Source organism: Zalophus californianus, chromosome 16 (assembly GCF_009762305.2).
Source record: "Zalophus californianus isolate mZalCal1 chromosome 16, mZalCal1.pri.v2, whole genome shotgun sequence".
NCBI lineage: Eukaryota > Metazoa > Chordata > Mammalia > Carnivora > Otariidae > Zalophus > Zalophus californianus.
Window position 1 is genome coordinate 6,046,151 of NC_045610.1, and position 23,821 is coordinate 6,069,971.

At 44.6% G+C, this 23,821-nt stretch overlaps 1 protein-coding gene across 2 annotated transcripts in view; it reads left to right on the top strand.

Annotated features, from left to right (window-relative positions):
* Window positions 1-23,821, top strand: part of LOC113907915 (dynein heavy chain 9, axonemal) — a 231,140-nt gene that overhangs the window by 89,942 nt on the left and 117,377 nt on the right. The window contains exon 19 of one of the 2 annotated variants that reach the window (XM_035724711.1): window positions 14,730-14,990. In XM_035724711.1, the coding sequence (XP_035580604.1) occupies window positions 14,730-14,990 (261 nt within the window). The remainder of the gene's footprint in view (window positions 1-14,729; window positions 14,991-23,821) is intronic. The other variant, XM_035724712.1, reaches the window with a different exon arrangement.

A 23,821-nucleotide genomic window follows, 5' to 3' on the forward strand; every position in this document is an offset into this window, starting at 1 on the left:
CAGTACCCTCAGAATACTGTCCCCCCAGCAGCACCTGTTCTCCCTCTGCTCACCTATCCTCTGGAAATTATCGATCATCCCAGGAGAAGACTGGTTATACCTTAGGTGAACCCAGCTCTGCCTGCACATGGTTAGTGGAGAAGCCTCCCCAATCCTGGCATCAGTTTTGGTTCCTTCTCCTTCAAAATTCTCTACGTCAACAAGTCATGCTTTCATCTACCCGTTATCTAGAAACCAGGGAGTTACCTTAGATTCCTCCCCTTGTCTCAGTTAAGAATTAACAAATTCTCTACTTTTTTATGTATCTCTTAAATATACCCCTCTTGCTGTCTCCCTGTTTTCAACACCTTGATTTAGGTGTTTAGGTAACACGTATTACCTTGATTATTTCAACACATTGAACTCCACAAGTCCCCCCCACCCCCATCCTGAACCTGGGTCGCCAGTAACTTCTTGCATCACCCATCAGGCCAAATACTTGGGGTTGTCCCTGACTCTTCTCATTTCTCTCTCTCTTGTGCCCAAACATCAGAAAATCGCTGTTGGCCCTAACTTCAGATATGCCCAGGATCCCACCACTGTGCACCTCCTATGCTGCCACTCCCCTGATCTGGGTCACTGGCGTCTTTAACCCGGGCAACCAGGGTACCTTTCTGGCTCATTTGTCTGCTTCTCCTTTTGCCCCTTTTTGGTCCGTCATCAACAGAGTAGCCAGAATGATCCATTCAAAGCATAAGTCAGAACATGTCACTTTTCTGCCCCAAACCCTGAGATGGCTTCCATTTCCCTCATTAAAATGACGCCCCAGGCTCCTCTCCCACTGCACCCTGCAGACTCTCAGACCTCATCTCCTGCTACCCCATGCCCACAATATTCCTCTCTCTCTGGCCATGCCGCTGCTTTGCTGTCTCCTCAGACAACACCAGGCCTTTGCACTGGATGTTCTTCCCTCTCTCATCCCATGGCTCACTCCTTCATCTCCTCCTCTTTGCTCAAATGTCACCTTCTCATTGAATCCTACTCTGATGCCCCTGTTTTCAGTTGCAACCCCACACCACCCCTGCATCCCTTACTCTGCTCTACTTTATCTTTTTCCCATAGCATTTACCCCCATCCAACATGTAATATACTTGTTACCTTTCTTTTTTGGTGTCTGTTTCTTTTTTTTTTTTCAATAATTTTTTATTGTTATGTTCATCACCATACATTACATCATTAGTTTGTGATGGAGTGTTCCATGATTCATTGTTTGTGCATAGCACCCAGTGCCCCACGCAGAACGTGCCCTCTTGAATACCCATCACCAGGCTAACCCATCCCCCCACCCCCTCCCCTCTAGAACCCTCAGTTTGTTTTTCAGAGTCCATCGTCTCTCATGGTTCGTCTCCCCCCTCCGACTTACTCCCCTTCATTCTTCCCCTCCTGCTATCTTCTTCTTCTTCTTTTTTTTTTTTCTTAGCATATATTGCATTATTTCTTCCAGAAGCACAGATCCAGTGATTCATCAGTTGGTGTCTGTTTCCATCTGTTAGATACAACCCCCGTAAAGACCAGGATCCTTATCTCTTTGGTTCAATAATGTGTCTAAAACAGCACTTGGACAGAGTGGGCACTCATTACATATTTGTTGAATGAATGAATGAATGAATGAGTGAATGCATAGCATTCTTTTTTTTTTTTTTTTCTACTTGATTTTTTTTATTGTTATGTTAATCACCATATATTACATCATTAGTTTTTGGTGCAGTGTTCCATGATTCATTGTTTGTTCATAACACCCAGTGCTCCATGCAGAACGTGCCCTCCTCAATGCCCATCACCAGGCTAACCCATCCCCCTACCCCCCTCCCCTCTAGAACCCTCAGTTTGTTTTTCAGAGTCCATCATCTCTCATGGTTCCTCTCCCCCTCTGACATACTCCCCTTTTCTTCCTCTCCTGTTATCTTCTTCTTTTTCTTTTTTCTCAAAATATGTTGCATTATTTGTTTCAGAAGTACAGATCTGTGATTCAACAGTCTTGCACAATTCACAGCGCTCACCATAGCACATACCCTCCCCAATGTCTATCACCCAGCCACCCCATCCCTCCCACCCCCAACCACTCCAGTAACACTCAGTTTCTTTCCTGAGATTAAGAATTCCTCATATCAGTGAGGTCATGTGATACATGTCTTTCTCTGATTGACTTATTTCACTCAGCATAACACCCTCCAGTTCCATCCACGTCGTTGCAAATGGCAAGATCTCATTCCTTTTGATGGCTGCATAATATTCCATTGTGTATATAAACCACATCTTCTTTATCCATTCGTCTGTCGATGGGCATCTTGGCTCTTTCCACAGTTTGGCTATGGTGGACATTGCTGCTATAAACATTGGGGTACACGTACCCCTTCGGGTCCCTACATTTGTATCTTTGTGATAAATACCCAGTAGTGCAATTGCTGGATCGAACGGTAGCTCTAATTTCAACTGTTTGAGGAACCTCCATACTGTTTTCCAGAGGGGTTGCACCAGCTTGCATTCCCACCAACAGTGTAGGAGGGTTCCCCTTTCTCCACATCCCCGCCAACATCTGTCGTTCCCTGACTTGTTAATTTTAGCCATTCTGACGGGTGTGAGGTGGTATCTCATTGAGGTTTTGATTTGGATTTCCCTGATGCCAAGCGATGTTGAGCACTTTTTCATGTGCCTGTTGGCCATTTGGATGTCTTCTTTGGAGAAATGTCTGTTCATGTCTTCTGCCCATTTCTTGATTGGATTATTTGTTCTTTGGGTGTTGAGTTTGATAAGTTCTTTATAGATTTTGGATACTAGCCCTTTATCTGATATGTCATTTGCAAATATTTTCTCCCATTCTGTCGGTTGTCTTTTGGTTTTGTGGACTGTTTCTTTTGCTGTGCAGAAGCTTTTTATCTTGATGAAATCCCAATAGTTCATTTTTGCCCTGGCTTCCCGTGCCTTTGGCGATGTTTCTAGGAAGAAGTTGCTGCGGCTAAGGTCGAAAAGGTTGCTACCTGTGTTCTCCTTTAGGATTTTGATGGACTCCTGTCTCACGTTTAGGTCTTTCAACCATTTGGAGTCTATTTTTGTGTGTGGTGTAAGGAAATGGTCCAGTTTCATTCTTCTGCATGTGGCTGTCCAATTTTCCCAACACCATTTGTTGAAGAGACTGTCTTTTTGCCATTGGACATTCTTTCCTGCTTTGTCAAAAATAAGTTGACCATAGAGTTGAGGGTCCATTTCTGGGCTCTCAATTCTGTTCCATTGATCTATGTGTCTGTTTTTGTGCCAGTACCATACTGTCTTGATGATGACAGCTTTGTAATAGAGCTGGAAGTCCGGAATTGTGATGCCGCCAGCTTTGCTTTTCTTTTTCAGTATTCCTCTGGCTATTCTGGGTCTCTTCTGGTTCCATACAAATTTTAGGATTATTTGTTCCATTTCTTTGAAAAAAGTGGATGGTATTTTGATGGGGATTGCATTGAATGTGTAGATTGCTCTAGGTAACATTGACATCTTCACAATGTTGATTCTCCCAATCCATGAGCATGGAACGTTTTTCCATTTCTTTGTGTCTTCTTCAATTTCTTTCCTGAGTATTTTATAGTTTTCTGAGTACAGATCCTTTGCCTCTTTGGTTAGATTTATTCCTAGGTATCTAATGGTTTTGGGTGCAATTGTAAATGGGATAGACTCCTTGATTTGTCTCTCTTCTGTCTTGTTGTTGGTGTATAGGAATGCCACTGATTTCTGTGCATTGATTTTATATCCTGCTACTTTACTGAATTCCTGTATGATTTCTAGCAGTTTTGGGGTGGAGTCTTTTGGGTTTTCCACATACAGTATCATATCATCTGCAAAGAGTGAGAGTTTGACTTCCTCTTTGCCGATTTGGATGCCTTTGATTTCTTTTTGTTGTCTGATTGCTGTGGCTAGGACTTCTAATACTATGTTGAATAGCAGTGGTGAGAGTGGACATCCCTGCCGCGTTCCTGACCTTAGGGGAAAAGCTCTCAGCCTTTCCCCATTGAGAATGATATTCGCTGTAGGTTTTTCGTAGATGGCTTTTATGATATTGAGGTATGTACCCTCTATCCCTATACTCTGAAGAGTTTTGATCAAGAAAGGATGTTGTACTTTGTCAAATGCTTTTTCTGCATCTATTGAGAGGATCATATGATTCTTGTTCTTTCTTTTGTTAATGTATTGTATCACGTTGATTGATTTGCGGATGTTGAACCAGCCTTGCAGCCCAGGGATAAATCCCACTTGGTCGTGGTGAATAATCCTTTTAATGTACTGTTGGATCCTATTGGCTAGTATTTTGGTGAGAATTTTTGCATCCATGTTCATCAAGGATATTGGTCTGTAATTCTCTTTTTTGATGGGGTCTTTGTCTGGTTTTGGGATCAAGGTAATGCTGGCCTCATAAAATGAGTTTGGAAGTTTCCCTTCCATTTCTATTTTTTGGAACAGTTTCAGGAGAATAGGTATTAATTCTTCTTGAAATGTCTGATAGAATTCCCCTGGGAAGCCATCTGGCCCTGGGCTTTTGTTTCTTGGGAGATTTTTGATGACTGTTTCAATTTCCTTAGTGGTTATAGGTCTGTTCAGGTTTTCTATTTCTTCCTGGTTCAATTTTGGTAGTTGATACATCTCTAGGAATGCACCCATTTCTTCCAGGTTATCTAATTTGCTGGCATAGAGTTGCTCACAATATGTTCTTATAATTGTTTGTATTTCTTTGGTGTTGCTTGTGATCTCTCCTCTTTCATTCATGATTTTGTTGATTTGGGTCATTTCTCTTTTCTTTTTGATCAGTCTGGCCAGGGGTTTATCAATCTTGTTAATTCTTTCAAAGAACCAGCTCCTAGTTTCGTTGATCTGTTCTACTGTTCTTTTGGTTTCTAGTTCATTGATTTCTGCTCTGATCTTTATGATTTCTCTTCTCCTGCTGGGTTTAGGCTTTCTTTGCTGTTCTTTCTCCAGCTCCTTTAGGTGTAGGGTTAGGTTGTGTATTTGAGACCTTTCTTGTTTCTTGAGAAAGGCTTGTATTGCTATATACTTTCCTCTCAGGACTGCCTTTGCTGTATCCCAAAGATTTTGAACAGTTGTGTTTTCATTTTCATTGGTTTCCAGGAATTTTTTTAATTCTTCTTTAATTTCTTGGTTGACCCATTCATTCTTTAGTAGGATGCTCTTTAGCCTCCATGTATTTGAGTTCTTTCCGACTTTCCTCTTGTGGTTGAGTTCTAGTTTCAAAGCATTGTGGTCTGAAAATATGCAGGGAATGATCCCAATCTTTTGGTACCGATTGAGACCTGATTTGTGACCTAGGATGTGATCAATTCTGGAGAATGTTCCATGGGCACTAGAGAAGAATGTGTATTCCGTTGCTTTGGGATGGAATGTTCTGAATATGTCTGTGAAGTCCATTTGGTCCAGTGTGTCATTTAAAGTCTTTATTTCCTTGTTGATCTTTTGCTTAGATGATCTGTCCATTTCAGTGAGGGGGGTGTTAAAGTCCCCCACTATTATTGTATTGTTGTCAATGTGTTTCTTTGCTTTTGTTATTAATTGCCTTATATAATTGGCTGCTCCCATGTTCGGGGCATAGATATTTACAATTGTTAGATCTTCTTGTTGGATAGACCCTTTAAGTAGGATATAGTGTCCTTCCTCATCTCTTATTACAGTCTTTGTTTTAAAATCTAGTTTGTCTGATATAAGGATTGCCACCCCAGCTTTCTTTTGGTGTCCATTAGCATGGTAAATGGTTTTCCACCCCCTCACTTTCAATCTGGGGGTGTCTTTGGGTCTAAAATGAGTCTCTTGCAGACAGCATATGGATGGGTCTTGTTTTTTAATCCAATCTGATAGCCTGTGTCTTTTGATTGGGGCATTTAGCCCATTTACATTCAGGGTAACTATTGAAAGGTATGAATTTAGTGCCATTGTATTACCTGTAAGGTGACTGTTAACTGTCTGTTGTCTGTGTTCGTTTCTGCTCTTTGCTGCTTTTAGGTTCTCTCTTTGCTTAGAGGACCCCTCTCAATATTTCTTGGAGGGCTGGTTTCGTGTTTGCAAATTCCTTTAGTTTTTGTTTGTTCTGGAAGCTTTTGATCTCTCCTTCTATTTTCAATGATAGCCTAGCTGGATATAGTATTCTTGGCTGCATATTTTTCTCGTTTAGTGCTCTGAAGATATCTTGCCAGTCCTTTCTGGCCTGCCAGGTCTCTGTGGATAGGTCTGTTGCCAATCTAATGTTTCTACCATTGTAGGTTACATATCTCTTCTCCCGAGCTGCTTTCAGGATTTTCTCTTTGTCTCTGAGACTCGTAAGTTTTACTATTAGATGTCGGGGTGTTGACCTATTTTTATTGATTTTGAGAGGGGTTCTCTGTGCCTCCTGGATTTTAATGCCTGTTTCCTTCCTCAGATTAGGGAAGTTCTCTGCTATAATTTGTTCCAATATACCTTCTGCCCCTCTCTCTCTCTCTTCTTCTTCTGGGATCCCAATTATTCTAATGTTGTTTCGTCTTATTGTATCACTTATCTCTCGAATTCTGCCCTCGTGATCCTGTAGTTGTTTCTCTCTCTTTTTCTCAGCCTCTTTATTTTCTATCATTTGGTCTTCTATATCGCTGATTCTCTCTTCTGCCTCATTTATCCTAGCATTTAGTGCCCCCATTTTTGATTGCACCTCATCAATAGCCTTTTTGATTTCGATTTGGTTAGATTTTAGTTCTTTTATTTCTCCAGAAAGGGTTTCTCTAATAACTTCCACGCTTTTTTCAAGCCCAGCTAGTATCTTTAAAGTCATGATTCTGAACTCTAGGTCCGACATCGTACTAATGTCCGTATTGAGTAGGTCCCTGGCTGACGGTACTACCTCTTGTTCTTTTTGCTGAGGTGATTTCTTTCGTCTTGTCATTTTGTCCAGAGGAGAATAGATGAATGAGAGAACAAAAGGCTAACGGTTTACAACGTCCCCAGCAAATATACTGTATACAAATCAGAAAAGACCTGAAACCAGGGGAAAAGAAAGGGAAAGAAAGAAAAAAGAAAGAGAAAAAGAAAAAAAAAAGAAAAAAAGATAAAAAGAAAAACAAAACAATTCAAAAAAGGCAGAATATGATCAAATATGATCAGGCTAGTGCATAGATCAGTGCCACACACTAGATTTTGGGCGTATTTTGGTCTGTTAGAAAAAAGTGCCTCCTAAAATTTTAAAGGAAGAAAGACATATATGTACAAAATAAGGGTTGATACAATGAAGGGATGGAAGATGAGTGTAAAGATGAAAATTATAAAAGATTTTATAAAAGGACTTGGTAAGATAAGTTGTTTGAAAAAAGAAAGGAGATTTAAGGAAAAAAAAAAAAAAGGAAAAAGGGAGAGAATGTGATCAGGCAGGAGACTAGAACAAAGCCATACACTAGTGGTTTAGGGTATATTTTGATCTGTTAGAAGAAACTGTACCTCAAAATTTTAAAGAGAGAACAACTTATATATATATGCCAAAAACAAGGATAACTACTATGAAGGGATAAAATATGACTCTAAAAATGAAAAAAAAATAAAAAATGTTTTTTTTTTTAAAAAAAAGGGATTTATAAGATGTTGGTTGAAAAAGGGAAAAAGAAAAATAAAAAAAAGTCAACAAAAATTAACTTTGATGAAATAATGAATCATGGTAAAAAAAAAAAAAAAAAAAAAAAAAAAAGAAGCCATGAATCTATGTGCAGTATTCCCCTAGCGCTGGAGTTCTCCTATTCTCCTTGATCGATCAACTTGGTCTTGGCTTGCTGGCTGTTTGTGTTGATCTTCTGGGGGAGGGGCCTGTTGCTGTGGTTTCCAAATGTCTTTGCCGGAGGCAGAATTGCCCCGCCCTTGTCGGTCCGGGCTAAGGAAGCTGCTCCAGTTTGCTCTCAGGAGCTTTTGTTCCCTGCAAGCTCTCGGTACAGCTTTGGAGGAGCAGGGCGAAAATGGCGGCCTCCCAGTCTCTGCCCGGAGGAGCCGAGAACTCGGGGCCCCACTCCTCAGTGCGCCCCCAGAGAAAAGCAGTCACTCCCGTGTCCCCGGTCTCTGGCCGCACTCCGTGCTCACCCGGCCTGTGATCGAGCGTTGCTATCTCTGGCACCCGACCCCGCTCGGAGTCTCCAAATCCAGCAGATCCCTGCAGTGCGTTCCCGCACCGCTCCTCCCCGGGAAGGAAGGGGAGTCTCCCCGGATCTGCTGCTTGTTGGGTCCCTGCTGGGGGAGCCGTGCCCCGACTGGGCCGCAGATCACAGTTTATGGCAACCCCGAGCTGAGAGCCCGCGACTCTGCTCCGTATCTGCAGCCGGCTTCCCCGCCCCGACACCTGGGAGCTCTGCCGCACTCAGGCACCCCCGGTCTCTCTGTGACCCCAAGGGTCCTGAGACCACACTGTCCCGGGAGGATTCCACCCCCCGCTTAGCCACTGCAGCGACGTCCCTCCGCCGAGCCAACTTTTAAAAGGTCCGATTTTGTGCTCCGCGGCTCTAGCACTTGCCAGAAGCGGCCGGCGGAGGCCCCTCCCCCGCCGTCTATCCTCCCGAATATCGCCTCGGATTCACTTCTCCGCACGTCCTACCTTCCAGTAAGTGGTCGCTTCTCTGTTCAGAGAGTTGTTGCTACTCTCCTGTTCGATCTCCTGTTGAGTTCGTAGGTGTTCAGAATGGTTTGATCCCTATTCAGTTGAATTCCTGAGAGCAGACAAAATCTAGGTCTCCTACTCCTCCGCCATCTTGCTCCGCCCCCCAATGCATAGCATTCTGCTTAGTATCCCCCACTGTATTCTGGAAGTACTATCCAATAGAAATATCCTGCCAGTCATATATGCAAATTAAATTTTCTGGTAGCTGTATCAAAAGAAGTAAAAGGAAATAAGTGAATTTTATTCTAACCATATATTTTAATTTTACATAATTATATATTTTAAGAATACATTTTATTTAACCCGACACATCCAAAATCTTATTTTAATAGGTAATCAATGTATAAAAATGTTATCAATGAAGTATTTTTTTTTCTTCAAGTCTTTAGAAACTAGCGTGTGTGGTTATATTTACAGCACATCTCCGGTGGGACAAGCCACATTTTAGGTGCTCATTCACTACATGGGGCTGGTGGCTACCAAACCAGACAACACAGCTCTGCCCTAGCCTCTGTCCTGCTATTGGAGGATCTTTGCTCAAACCATAAGCTTGAGTCTTCTCTTCTGTGGACTTTAATGTTTTAGATACTACATTGCAGATTCTCTGAAATTTTCTAGAACTTTCAAACTGTATCCTTGCCCGTGTGCCACCCTTTCTTCCTCCCATCTACCCCTTGCAACCCTGGCATCCAGTACTTCCAACTGGCTATAGTTGCCCCAAATCTCCACAGCTAGTTTACGTCTCCATGTCTTTACGTGCACCCCCACCCCTTGTCAGCTTGTCACTGTCGGCGCCTACACAGTTTGCTAGCCCCTGCTCCCAGAGGCCCTTTTTAAGCTCTGAGCAGGTGTGCCTTCCAATCTTTGTGGTTCCATCCCGGAACTGTGTTTCTCCTCTTGTGTATTTCATGCTATACCATCAGCAGTCATATAAGTGCAGAAACCAGGATTCATTGGCACATAGTAAGTGTTCTGTAATTGTGTAGATAAAGGGACATTATGGGTAGATGACAGATGGCCAGGCAATCAACCAAATGAACACGTTCTAAAGTCACTTATAAGCTCAGAGTGGGGGTGGAGGACAGGTCCCCCAATACTGTGTACCTGGTGTGTATTTCATACTAATGGATGGTTATGAGGATGATTCTTCTTGTAAAAATGGTATCAACTTGGCTTCCTAACTCTGTTAAAAACCCTTCATCTGAAATTGTTCCTTGGGTAGAAAAAGCCCTAAGTGTATCATCATAATCTTGCTATAAGGGTAATGATTTGAGTTATGTGGTATCACTCTCCTACTACCCAATTAGGACAGTTTTGGGGATTCATAATCTAGTGGGAGTGGGCTAAGTGAATGTCACAACTCTGGCTCAGAGGGACTCCAAATTTCTTTAGCAACAATAGCAGTATTAGGAGTAATAATTATACTGGTAAGAGTGATAATAATTGATAATTATATAATCATCTAAAGTTGATAAATTTTAAACATAATTTCATGCTTAGCCTCAAGTGGTCATAAAGGTAACTTTATTTTTCTATAACTGAATTTAACTTAGATACAGATCCACCTTTTTCATTTAAGAGTAGAAAGTTCTTTTTTTTTAATAAAGATTATTTGAGAGAAAGAGAGTGCATGAGTGGGGGTGAGGGGCAGAGAGAGAAGGGAAGCAGACTCCCCACTGAGCATGGAGCCCAACACAGAGCTCAATCCCATGACCCTGAGATCATGACCTGAGCCAAAACCAAGACCTGGACACTCAACCAACTGAGCCACCCAGGTGCCCCAAGAGTAGAGAGTTCTTAATCTTGCATTTCAGGTTGCCTTGGTCCCTTCAAGTTAAAAACTCAGTCTCTGGAGGGCAGTCAGTTCAGAGTCTAACTCTGCCTCGGGGCTGTTTCCCTGTGAAGGGTCATTTGCTCCTTCCCATCTGGGTGGTGGTGGTGGTGGTGGTTTCAGGAGGCAGCTGGTGAAGTCACATGGCGTGGTCTTCCAGCTCTCACTGGCTCTGCTGACGGTGGCTCTTCTCCTGGGTCTTTGGGTGGCATCATCTGTCTTTGCTCCTACCTCAGATGAGAGCTTCACACCTGGCGTCCCTTCTGTTCTGTTCCTTCTCTTGGCACAGTCAGAACTCCCAACTCTGACTTGGGGTCTCACTCTGTCTCCTCCTGGCATCTTCAGAACCTACTGTCACCCTCGCTCTGTATCTGGCTCAGGGTACTCATGAAGAAGAGGGGCTATTGGGTTGAAGAAGTGTTCATAAAAGGCCTATAGGTTGTTACCAATTCCCTGCATATAAGTTTTACTTCTCGGGGCGCCTGGGTGGCTCAGTTGGTTAAGCGACTGCCTTCGGCTCAGGTCATGATCCTGGGGTCCCGGGATCGAGTCCCACATCGGGCTCCCTGCTCAGCAGGGAGTCTGCTTCTCCCTCTGACCCTCTTCCCTCTCGTGCTCTCTATCTCTCATTCTCTCTCAAATAAATAAATAAAATCTTTAAAAAAAAAAAAGATTTACTTCTCAAGTCTGTCTGGAGACTCTTAAATTCAATTTATCCTGGGGTTTCAAATAATCTCAGGCTACCAAATTTACCTGAAGTTGACGGTTCAATAATTTACCATGATTATTCATCAGGACTCTTTCGGTTGCAAGTGAAAAAAAAAAAAAAGAATTCAATTTCACTTAGCATGAAGGAAAAGAAGAGAAAAAAGAAAGAAAAGGAAAAGACAGGAGAGAGGGAAAAAAATTTTTGAGATTACATGATATATTTATCAGGATCCTTTTGATGGCAGCTGACCAAAATTCAACGGAAGTTGGTTTAGGCAAAACAACAACAACAAATAAAACCAAGAAAATTCAGAGACAGAGCTGAATTTGGACAGGGCTGGAGCTAGACCCTCACTAAATGTCCCTGTTCAGGCAGGCAGCCCCACTGGGCCCTGGCAACCTCAGACTCACATTCTGTCTGCTTTGCAACCCCACTGTAAGGAGGAGTTTGCCTTTCCCAGGATTTTCTGCCAATTCCTGGATAAATGGTCAGTGGCTATGATTGGCCTCCTCTGATCATCGGTCTGCCCAGACTTGAACCATTCTCTGTGACTTGGATATTCTCCTTGGCCAAGCGAGGTTCAAAGGACAACCACTGGAGTCGGCTCCACCCAAACTATGAGGACTTGGGAAGGCAGCGTTCTCCAAAGGAAATTCCAACTCTGTTTCCAGAACAGGGATGAGAAGTTTTTATTAGGCAGGCAACCATGGGTCTACTGCAGATGGGAAACCTCTCATCTAAGAGGAGAGTCTGTGTGAAGTGTTGAATTCATATGAGAACACGGTGGGTGACCAGAGGGACTCAGAGGAAGAAGGAAGATACCTCTGGGCTTCCAGCCGTCTGCACAGTAGGGATTGCTGTGGATTGTGCCAGGTTCTCTCTCCTCCTTCTGTGGCTCTTAGGAGAGGGGCCTGGGAAGCTTAGCCTTTCTCTTTAGCATCATGTTCCTGACCCTCGAAGAAGGGAGGGTCTCTCACCACCAGCCTATTGTCACCCCACTCAGTTGATACCCCCTCCCCCCTGATGAACATTCATGGGGCTGGCAAGACTGAGGAGAGGCTCTCTTTGTTGGTCGTGACACTGTCCTTCTTGAGCCTCCTATCCGGGGGTGGGGGTGGGTGTCTAAAGAGGAAGAGAGCCAAAGAGGGGCTCAAATGCTTTGAATGAAGGAAAAGAGAAGAGGAAATTTTAAAGTGACCTATTTCAACATCCCATTCTATTGCAGAAGAGTCATAAAATGAGCCTGACTGACGCCCTCTCTTTAGCTTGGTGGGGAGCAGCCTCATTCTGACCGGCGAGACCCTCACATCACAGCTGAAGAGCCATAAAGCTCCCATTCACAGTGCTGGTGATTATTTACCTTGGACCCGAGGTCATCAGCCCTATCTGCAATCAGCAAAACAAACAAACAAATAACAACAGGAAGAAAAAAAAAACCCACACCAATTTTCTCAAATCTCCCAAGATTTAAAAAGGAACAAAAAGTTACTGGTGTGTTTGCTGACTGTGGTGATTATGTGGTTCAATCATTTTGATTTACAATTGCATCTTTGTCCTTGTAGAAATAAGTCCCTGCAGCTGAACAACGGGAGATAGAAATGGATTAACCTTCTAGCACGGGCATATAAGACTCGTTTAGGGAGCAGGCCTTCATTTGAGGTTAACAAAAAGTCTCCAGTTTCCATGCATACACAAAATTAAAGAGCATTCTCTCCTCCTGCGCCCCCCCCCCCCCCCCCCCCCCGCTTTCCTTTTCTTTTCTTTTGATCTGCCGTGAAAAGGGAATTATCGGCAGCGTCTAAGCCTCCGTTTTATTTTTCCCCTTCTGCATTTTGCATCATAAAGCACTCGAATCTGCTTGGCATGTTCCAGGAGCTCTGAAATAATCTTCGGTTGTTGCATGGAAATGGACTGCAGGAAAATGAGAGACAGGAGGTCATCCTGCAATGTAAAGTTTATGGGCCGTATTGCAAAGACAAATGGCTTTTTTACTTCCCAGAAAGAAACAGATCTGAGGCGGTTTCTCTTTGCATGTGAAAGGGCCATAAAACCAGGCCAGTGACTTGACAAACCCGGAGGTGGGCATCTGCATCACCCCGAGGGCCTATGAAAACACAGGTCACCAGGCCCACCTCCAGAATTCCTGATTCAGTAGATCTGGAGTGGGCCCGAGAGTTTACATTTCTAGCAAGTACCCAGGGGATGCTGTTGCTGGGGCTGCTGGTCCCGGGACCACACTCTGAGAAGCTGCACACTCCACTGAACTGAATGTACAGAGAAAACCATGTCTCCTTCTCCAGCGGATCGGAGAAATAAATGGTTTCCTACATAGTGATGTTCCCAATGCTTCATTATTTCCTCCAAAATGCGTATGAATCCAGAGGCTGGATGGAGAGCCCCACTGGATTCTCGTCTGGGCCACTGGAATTCTCTCTGCTGTCCTGCTGTAACCTGGTCATCTCTCTCATAAGGATTGTGGGAATAAACTAAGACCAACCAAGTGAGAAGAAGCTAATGCTCTCTCTTCAGAGCTAGCTCTAGCAAGGGAGTGAGCCACGCAGCACCTGGGTTTTGGCAGAGACTCAAAGGCAGGCAGAGGGGTGGGGAGAGCTTCACGGTGAGAAGAAAGGAAAGGTGTCAGGTGTGTCCCAGTGGAGGCTGGTGCCCTGCAGAAGCTGGTGGTGGGTGCACTAGTATTGGGCAGCCTATGTGATGTTAGGGGAGCGTGTTTGACCTTCTCTGGTGGGTCCTAAGTTGGAAGCAGGGACAAAAATCAAGGAAGGTGGCCACTATTAAACACATTCTGGCCATTTGGGGCCAACTGTTACTGAGGTTATTTATTGCTTGTCTTCCTGGATTGTTACGGAGACAGGAGTGTGACTTCCTACAAGTCTGACTGACTTAACAGCAATAAGTCAGTACCATTACAGCTTCCCGGGCTAGTGATGGTACATAATGGGTCGGTCTCCTGGGCCCCAGGAGGGTTGCAGTTGTGGGTCAGAGTTCTACTTTTATATATGGTCTGGCCACTGTCTGTTCGCACAGTCTCTCCAGATACACAGTGGATACTCGCTTTTTATCGCTTGCTAAATTCTTGGCATACCTCACATTGGCCAATATCCATGAAATAATGACCGATTTTTAGGACATGCCCACTTGTGTGGAAAGTATTACGTGAAGCACACGGAGTTTTATAAGACATGGGCACCGATGTCCGTGAGAAGCAGCCTAAGTCACGTGGGCATCAAGGAGAAAGAAAAGTCAGGGTGTGTGTTGCTTAGACTCTTCTACCACGTTTACTGTAGAGGGAGGGGGAAGAGGGAGTCCAGGATCCCTCTCCTCTCCCAGCTCAGGGCACTTGGCCCCAGAGGAGAGCTCAGCTTTGCACCTTCCTTCACATCGGGAGTTGGCATTTTTCCGTGGGGGGGGGGGGGTCAGATCCCCGGGCCCCCGCCCCCGTCCAAATTCTTGTTGCTCCCCGTAAGCCCAGGGCTTCTCTGCTGCAGGTGGATGGGCTGAAAGCCAAGCTGGCCGCCCAGGAAGGGGAGCTGAGGCAGAAGAATGACGACGCGGACAAGCTGATTCAGGTGGTCGGCATAGAGACGGACAAGGTGAGCAGAGAGAAGGCCGTGGCGGACGAGGAGGAGCGGAGGGTGGCCCTCATCATGCTCGAGGTGAAGCAGAAGCAGAAGGACTGTGAGGAGGACCTGGCCAAGGCGGAGCCGGCGCTCATGGCAGCCCAGGCGGCTCTCAACACCCTCAATAAGGTAGGAGGATGGTCTGTCCCATCTGCTCACCCCTCCCCGCCCAGGGGTGGGGGAGGGGAGCGGCTCCCGTGACCCAGACAGCGCGCCACCCTGGCGTCCCAAAGAGATCCAAGGGCAAAGTTGGAGGGTTTAGGGATCCAGCTGTCACTGGCTTATTCATTCAGCAAACACTCGTTTATTTTATTTTTTTAAGAATTTTTCTGTATTTATTTATTTGAGAGACAGAGAACAAGCATGAACAGGGGGGAGGGGCAGAGGGAGAAGCAGGCTCCCCGCTGAGCAGGGAGCCCTGATTCGGGGCTCGATCCCAGGACCCTGGGATCATGACCTGAGCGGAAGGCGGACGCTTCACCAACTAAGCCACCCAGGCGCCCCCAAACATTCACTGAAACTGAGGGCATATCAGACTTCTGCAAACTACCGAGGAAATCCCAGGGATGTGAGTCTTAGAACCAACCAGAACAGGAGATGCTGACTAGTCCGGACGCTCCACTCCACAGATAACAAAGCAAGGACACTGAGAGGAGAACTGACTTGCCCAGAGCCGTATTAGAGCCAGACTTCAACTCACACCCTCAGAATCCAAGTCCAGAGACCTCCCAGCTATGTACCCCATGGTCACTTCACCCGTTACAAGTGACAGGACACATGAGCCTTATAAGCCCTGAGAAAATACTTAAGATAGGAGACGAAAACCCATGTTGGCTCCAAAATATGAAAAAAAAAAAACTAGGTAATCAAAATTAGCAAATATTCAAACGTCAACAACACGTAGCTGTGTGTCCATTAAATTCAACTCCTATAGGTAACCATTTGGTTGACGAAGCATGACTTCTGAGATGTATTCACAAGGTACTTTTATTTAGGTTCCCTGGAGATGTACTCCATGTATGTGTGTCCTGGGGTTGGGGGGGGTGGTTAGCTACTTCTTCCCTCTCCTTTTCACCATTAAACTGCTTTCCCATGTGGATAACCGTGGCTGAGAGGCAAGGGCAGAAGGGAAGAGAATGGGGCAGACAGACTCCGGTCATGAGCAGCAGATGTCAGAGCGGGACTGAAAAGCTGACCCTTTCTCTGTTGGGATGCTCACATGGAGACCCTTCCCCCAGTCATCAGGGTGCTTTCTCTTCCCTTCACTTGGACCCCTTGGCCAAGGCCTAAGACAGCCCGTGCTGGCTTTGCCGACACGTCCTCTCTTGAAGGCAGAGCAGGGGGTACTCACCAGCAGGTCTCACGAAAAATTCTCTCTTCCTCTGCTTTGACACCCTCAGGGCAGGTGAGGCGTTTGAGAGGCAGACGCCGGCCTTCTGAAACCTCCATCTCCTGCCTCACTTCGGCATCTGGCAGTTTCAGGCCTGGGCAAATCTAAAACGGAATTAGGAACTCTGTAGAATCCTGTGACATTTAGTCCCATGTAAATTGTAATTTGAGAGATGAGTGCATTGTAGGACTTTTTATGAAGGATTCTAGGATTATGCATTCCAGGATTTTTTATCTTTTAGGCCCTAAAGGTTAAGGCACCAAGGGCCTCGAAGGCCCTAAACAGACCCCCACCCTACATCAGGAGAAAACACCGGAGTCTCTACTGGGAACCTGGGTACCGTGGGGGTGGACCAGGGATTGGAGGGGTAGCCCAGTTACGCTCCCACTTCTCAGCCTGAACCTGGTAGCTTCTCCCAGCCCCTCACAGCGGCAACCACTTCCATGTCCAGGCCTCTGATGAGCCTGTACCCCTCCCTGCCGCCACCTCTCCTCTTGCCCCCATCCTACCCATATTTCAAGCTCAGACTTACAATTCTAGATCCGTCTCGCCCTCTTCTGATTCCCCCAGCACAAACCACGAGACGACTTCCCTGACGCACACACATGAAGTGTTTGCTGATCGTGTCTTGCTAATAAGGCAAACGTCTTTCATAAGATCTTTTGACAGAGGGGTTATAGTTCCTAAAATGAGCTGAGACCAAATACTGGCTGTGCCATTCACTGGATGTGGCTCTGGGTATGATTTTCTCTCCACTCAGCCTATGGGTTAGCCTGGTGATGGGTATTAAAGAGGGCACATTCTGCATGGAGCACTGGGTGTTATGCACAAACAATGAATCATGGAACACTACACCAAAACAAATGATGTAATATATGGTGATTAACATAACAATAAAAAATTTAAAAAAAATTACTTGAAAAAAAAATAGTGATGCAGTCCCGTTAGGTTGTCACAAGGATGGAATGAGATAATGTATGAAAAGAAACTAACAGATGGTAGCCACCCACCTGAGTGATCTTTTTTTTTTAAGACTTTATTTATTTATTTGAGAGAAAGAGCAGAGGGAGAGAGAGAAGCAGACTCGCACTAAGCACAGAGCGTGACTCGGGGCTTGATCCCACGACCCCGAGATCATGACCTGAGCCGAAATCAAGAGTCGGAGGCTTAACCAACTGAGCCACCCAGGTGCTGAGTAATCAAACAGCAGTTTGACCACATCATCCCTGTGTTCCAGAATCTTCCATTGGCTTCCCATCATACTCAGAATAAAATCCACAGTGGCCCACGAGACCCTACTGTTGTTCCCTTCTTCTGCTACACCAGTGACTAGTCTTCCTCTTGTCACTCCAACCCCTCACACCGGCCTTGCTGTGTCTCAGACACCCCCAGCACAGTCCCACCCCAAGGCCTCTGAACGAGCGATCAGCTCACTGGGAAGTCCTCTTCCCCCAAGCCCCCCTGCATCCTGGTTCCCTCTGTCGGGTGTTTGTCCAAAAGTTACTTCCACAGGAAACAAGTAATAAAAGTACTTCTTAATTTCATTTAAAAAAAACTCAGGATATACTAGAAAGAAAATAGAACCCAAGGTGAACAATATTTATAATCATGTCATATTCATTCTGAACATTAACTAAAAATTTGATATAACCATAATAATTAGGAGGGCAGTAAAAATAGCTAAATATTCACACTCTAAGTAGGAAGTCACTTGCTAACATCTAAAATGAAAAATAGGGGCACCTGGGTGGCTCAGTCAGTTAAGCATCTGACTCTTGATTTCAGCTCAGGTCATGATCTCAGGGTCCTGAGATCAAGCTCCATGCTCAGCAGGGAGACTGCTTGGCGTTCTCTCCTTCTCCTCCTCCCTCTGCCCCTCCCCCCTGTTCGCACGCACACACTTGCATGCATGCGCTCTCTTTCAAATAATGAATGAATGAATGAATAATAAAACAGCAGCAGAGGCATGTTCCTTATCGATAAGAAGTAAACTCTAGAAGAAACAGAAAAAATTGTAAGCCATGACTTCTACAGAGCTGAAGTCAGAGTCTACCAGGCATGGGTTTCGTTCTAAGCCTTCTGGCCCTATTAGAGTTTGCAAACTCTGTTCATGTATTACACAAACAGAAAGAAGCTACAATTTCAGTGGCTCAAGAGCACAGAAGAGGACACGGCTAACTGGCTGGCCGGGTAGGAACTCGGGAAGAGAATGCCCATGAAGCAAGGACGATAAGGAAGAGCATTTTCCTGGATGGGGCAGGGGGTGGAGAAGACCATCTCAGAAAGGAGCAATGTTTGCAGAGACACGGATGCATGGGGAAGGGGAGTGTGTGAGCCATGGTGCACGAGTGGGCGCCTCAGGAAGTGACGTGACGATGAGTCTCTGAAGGTGGGTTGGCCAAGATCATTACCAGCCCACAGTATCACTAAGAAGTTGAACCGTGGACCAGGGTTTACAGTCTACAGGTTGCAGAATGCATTTATGGGGTCTCAGACAGCACTTTTTTTTTAATTGAAGTATAACTGACATGTGACAATATTCCTATCAGGTGTATGACATCATACTTCGGTGTTTGTATATATTGTGAAACGGTCACCATAGTAAGTCTAGTTAATATCCATCACCACACACAGTTACAGATTTCTGTGTGTGTGATGAGAACTTTTATGGTTTCCTCTCTTTTCAAATCCACGGCACAGTATCGTTAGCTACAGTCACCCTGCTATCCAGACATCCCCAAGGACTTACTTCTCTTATAACAGGAAGTTGTACCTTTTGAGCCCCTCTACACATCTTGCCCTCCCCACCCCCACCCCCCTCCCCACCCCCCTCCCCACCCCCACCCTCCATCATCCCACTTGGTGAAGTGGAATGGATCAGCCTGTACCAAGTGTGATGAGGGCGTTACTGCTTTGTGGACCCAAGGACCCCTAGAGTATCCTTAAACCCTCTGCGTTCACAGAACTCTGGTATTTCATGACCACTTGCCTGTTTTCTCATCATTTTCAAACTTAATAAATCTGTAGTTAATGCATAAAGAACACCTGTAAATCAGAGGCTGGTAGTAAGTCTCTGCACGTTTTGAGTCTCTGCTTTGGCAGTTTTATTTCACTTTTATAGCTAAACTGACATAAATCCAGTGTAACTTTTCCTGCCTTAGGGGAGGAATGGTTTTGTTTGTAATTTCATGGCCTTTTCTGCCCCCTACAAAGTTACTTAGAATTTTCTCTTTGTTCCCTACGTATTTTTTACAGTGAACTCATTTTTTTATTATACAAATAACATATAATGACATTTTCATTATTAAAAATTATCCATCCGGCCCCCGGGTGGCTCAGTCGGTTAAGCGTCTCTTAGTTTCGGCTCAAGGTCATGAGCTCGGGGTCCTGGGATCAAGCCCTGCATCGTGCTCAACGTAGAGTCCCTAGCATTTGACTTTTAATATTAGCAAGTAACATAAAAAACAGATTCTGTCATACTTTGGAAAATTCTAGAGTTTCCAAGTTGAATGGACTTCTTTCCGACAGGACTTCTTAAGGCCTATGTTATGTGATTAAGCCTGGTACTAAAAGTGATAGAGATAGCACAAGAAAATAAAACCTCAGATGAATCTAACTTATGAACAGTGGTGTAAGACACCTGTATAAAATACTAGTAAGTCAGATTTACCTATGCCACCAACTGGCGAGTTTTCCCTGTATGAGATTATGCGCGTAACCACACCCAACCCCCTGGTCAAAGATGAAAAGCTTCATCATCATTTTAGGAGATGTCAAAATGGGACTTGACATAATTCAGCATCCGTTCCTTATCAAAACTCTCAGTAAAGTAGGAATACCAGGATATTTGGATATTGCGCTAACAGATGGCAATCAATCCCAATCCAAGGACAAAACATCCTATCCAATGGTAGAACATTAAAAGCATTCCCATTAAGATAGAAAAAGCATAATAATGATCCCTGTCACCATTATAAAAAAAAAAGTCCTAGAATTTCTAGCCAATGCAATAAACTGAAAAATAATCATCATGTAAATGTTACAAAATACCTGTTATAAAAAATAATAATAGGGAAGAGTTAAGGGCCCATCGCAAAATAATTTACAAAAATGTATAGCTTTCTTAATATCAACAGTAGCCAGTTGGAAAATATGATATTTGAAAAGAGCAATCAAAGCACAAGATACAAATAAGCGAATATAAATTTGTTGAAACAATGTGAAGAAAACTTCACATCTTTGTTGAAGAACATAAAATAAGATATGAATAGACAAATATATATACCAAGTCTGTGTATGGGAAGATTCAGTATTACAAGGATGTCTGCTACTTCTCAAATAACTTAAAAGTTAAACGTAAATCTAAATTACCTCCAGTTTGATTTTTGTTTTACTTGTGCCTAATGTCTTTAAGTTCATATCATTTAAGCAGCTGTTAAAGATTTAATAACCTAAATGTCCAGCAATATGGGGTTGGTGAAATAAATTGCAGCTCATCTAAATGAGAGAAAACTGCATACTTTATTTAAAATCGTGTTTTACAAAAACAGTGTCATTGAAAATTTCAGATATAATTCTCAGTGAAAATCAGATTCAAAAAATAGTATAAACAGTGATTGATATGTATATATTCGTGTGTATATGTTTATGTGTGTACACATGAATGAGCCAGATACATATTTGTTCCCATATATGTTCCTATTCATGTATATACTCATTATCTTTCTTTTCTGTGTCTTTTTTTTTATAAAGATTTTATTTATTTACTTGAGAGAGAGAGAGCACATGAGAGGGGGGAGGGTTCTATTTTCTCCATGACCTGGGAGGCTCGCTTGGGTGGCATCAGACACTTTCCCTTGCCCGCCCTCCCACCCTGTCCCTCCCTCCCTCCTTTTCCCTCCTCTCTCTCTCTCTTTCTCTCTCTCTCTCTCACCCACCCTCTCTCTCACTCTTCTTCTCCTTCTTCCCTCTCTTCTCTCTGCCTCGCTTCTTCCAACCGCAGTTTCCAGGGGTGGAAACAGAGACACCCCAGCCGCACCCAGCCCAACTGTGCTACCAGCCCAGGGGAAGGCCATCTCTCTTTATAAAGAGTTCCTTTCCTTAGTTCCCCTTAAATTAGCCAGGATGTTATATCATCTTTTTGGCCTGCAGGGACGCTGACTAATACAGTAATCAAAAATAAAAAGATAACAGCCCAGCAGAAACGTAGGCAAAGGTCAATACCCAACAATTCACGAAACAAGAAACTCAAATTGCTTAAAAACATGAAAAAAAAACAGTATCACTAGTAAATATGTATATGCACATATATGAATTAAACCAATGTTACCGCATTTTCAGCCTGTCAAATTAAAAAAACAATTTTTTTTAATGTGACCAATGCTGAATGGGAGCGAACATAAACGTTCTCCAACACTGAAAGCTGGAATTGGAATTTCTGGGGAAGCTGATAGTATGTACAAAGAACACTAAATATGTGCCCTGCCCTTTGACCCAGCAAATCCATTCCCAAAGAGCTAATCCAAGCTTTTCACGAAGATCTATGTGAAGAATGTCCTGCAAAGCATTATCCACGTGGTTAATTTGTGGAAAGGTTTCCAGAAATTGAATGTTTGACATCAAATTCTGTTTGAGAAGAATAACAAGCGACATTCTCTCATGCCTCTTTTTTTTTTAAATTTTTTATTAACATATAATGTATTATTTCAGGGGTACAGGTCTGTGTCTCATGCCTCTTTTTAAAACTTCTGCCTGTGCTAGTTCCAACATATGTCCCAAACCCGGTCACCTGCCACCATCTCTGCTGTTGAGAGTCCTGGCCCCCGGCTGGCTCAGTCTCCTCCCTGAACAACTGTGTAGCCTGCCCTGCCGCAGTGGGGCCAGCCGCAAAAAGCTCTCGGAGCAAAACCACATCATTTCACTCCCTGCCCAAAACCCTCCAGGGGCTTCCCCTTGGACGTTAGAATGATATCAAACCGTCCGTCCCCTGTGGCTCTGGATCCTCCCTGGAGCTCTGATCCTGACCGGCTCTCCTGCCCCACCTCTACCACCCTCCCGACCCCACTCTACAGAGAAGGAGAAATTGGAGTAAAAACTTGGAGAAGAGCGAATGCATCAGGCAGCAGGGACAGCAAGAGCCTGATGGCAGGAGTGGGGTGCAGAAACCAAGCATGTGGGCTGTTGGCTTGCTCAAATCCCCGTCTACCTTCTGAGAACTGTTTCTTCCATCCTGCGTTCCTCTTAGGAGAACCATATCGGGCTGCCCTGCAGTGACTGGCGACAGAAGCCCCACCTAACTAAACAAGATCATTTTCCAGGACAGTTTTTTAAAGATTGATTGATTGATTGATTTAGAGCATGCAAGCGGGGGGGGGGGGGGGCGCAAAGGGAGAGGGAGAGAGAGAATCTCAAGCGGCCTCCCCACTGAGCAAGGAGCCCGACACAGGGTTCAATCCCAGGACCCTGAGATCATGACCTGAGCTGCAACCAAGGGTCGGCCGCTTAACCGACGGAGCCACCCAGGCGCCCCCTCCCAGGACATTTTTATTTCCACTTGCTCTGGAGAAAAAGTCTCCTCCCCTTCTGGTTGCAAAGTGATGGCCGTGACCTTTAGCTGCCGAGCCCCGTTCACTGCAGGTGATTGTTGAACACCCATGTTGATGAGCACCTGCTGCATGCCAGTTTCTGTTCTAGGCACTGGGGCGACAGTGGTTAACAAGACTGATGAGGTCCCTGTTCTCATCCTCAGATGAGGATATGGAAATTCAATAAGGAAAAAGTTGGTGATCATTTCTGATGGCCCTGAGTTCTCTGCAGATCATCAGGGTGCTGATAGAAAATGATGAGAAGGGGAAGCTGACGAGAAAGTCTTTCTGAGTGGGCAATGTCTGAATTCTGAATTGAGATCTTGATGAATGAGAAGGGATAAGCCACACAAATAGCTTAGCAAGAAGTGTTCCAGGCAGGGGTCCTGGGGTGGGGACGAGCTTGCAGTCAATGCGCTGGAAGGAGGTGACCGTGGCTAGAGCTCAGGGACAGACAGAGACAATGGCACAGGCTGACAGCAGAGGGGTAGGTGGTATGCGTTGCATCACAAGGAAACTGCTGTGTGAAACAGAAGTGTGCGCAAGGCGAAGCAGAAACAAGAGAAGATCCAGAGAGCCCGTAAATGCTCTGAACACAGGTCCACTCGTCCTTACAGCCAGCTCCCAGCTCATCGCCCTCAGATACTTGAGCGAAAAAGTCCCCTTTGTACTTCAGCTGGGTCTTCTGTCACTACTACCAGAAAGGCTGTGAGTAATTTACTGAGAGAGACTGAATATAAAGAAGACTGGAAGAAATTACATGGAAATATTAACGGCGACATACCTGGGTTGTAGGATTCCATTTCATCTCTATACGTTTTTATATTTTCTTAATTCAGGACATTGAGCATGCTGAACTTAAACTGGTTTAAAATCGTGGGGTTTTGGGGGCGCCTGGGTGGCTCAGTCATTAAGCATCTGCCTTCGGCTCAGGTCATGGTCCCAGGGTCCTGGGATCGAGCCCCGCATCGGGCTCCCCGCTGAGC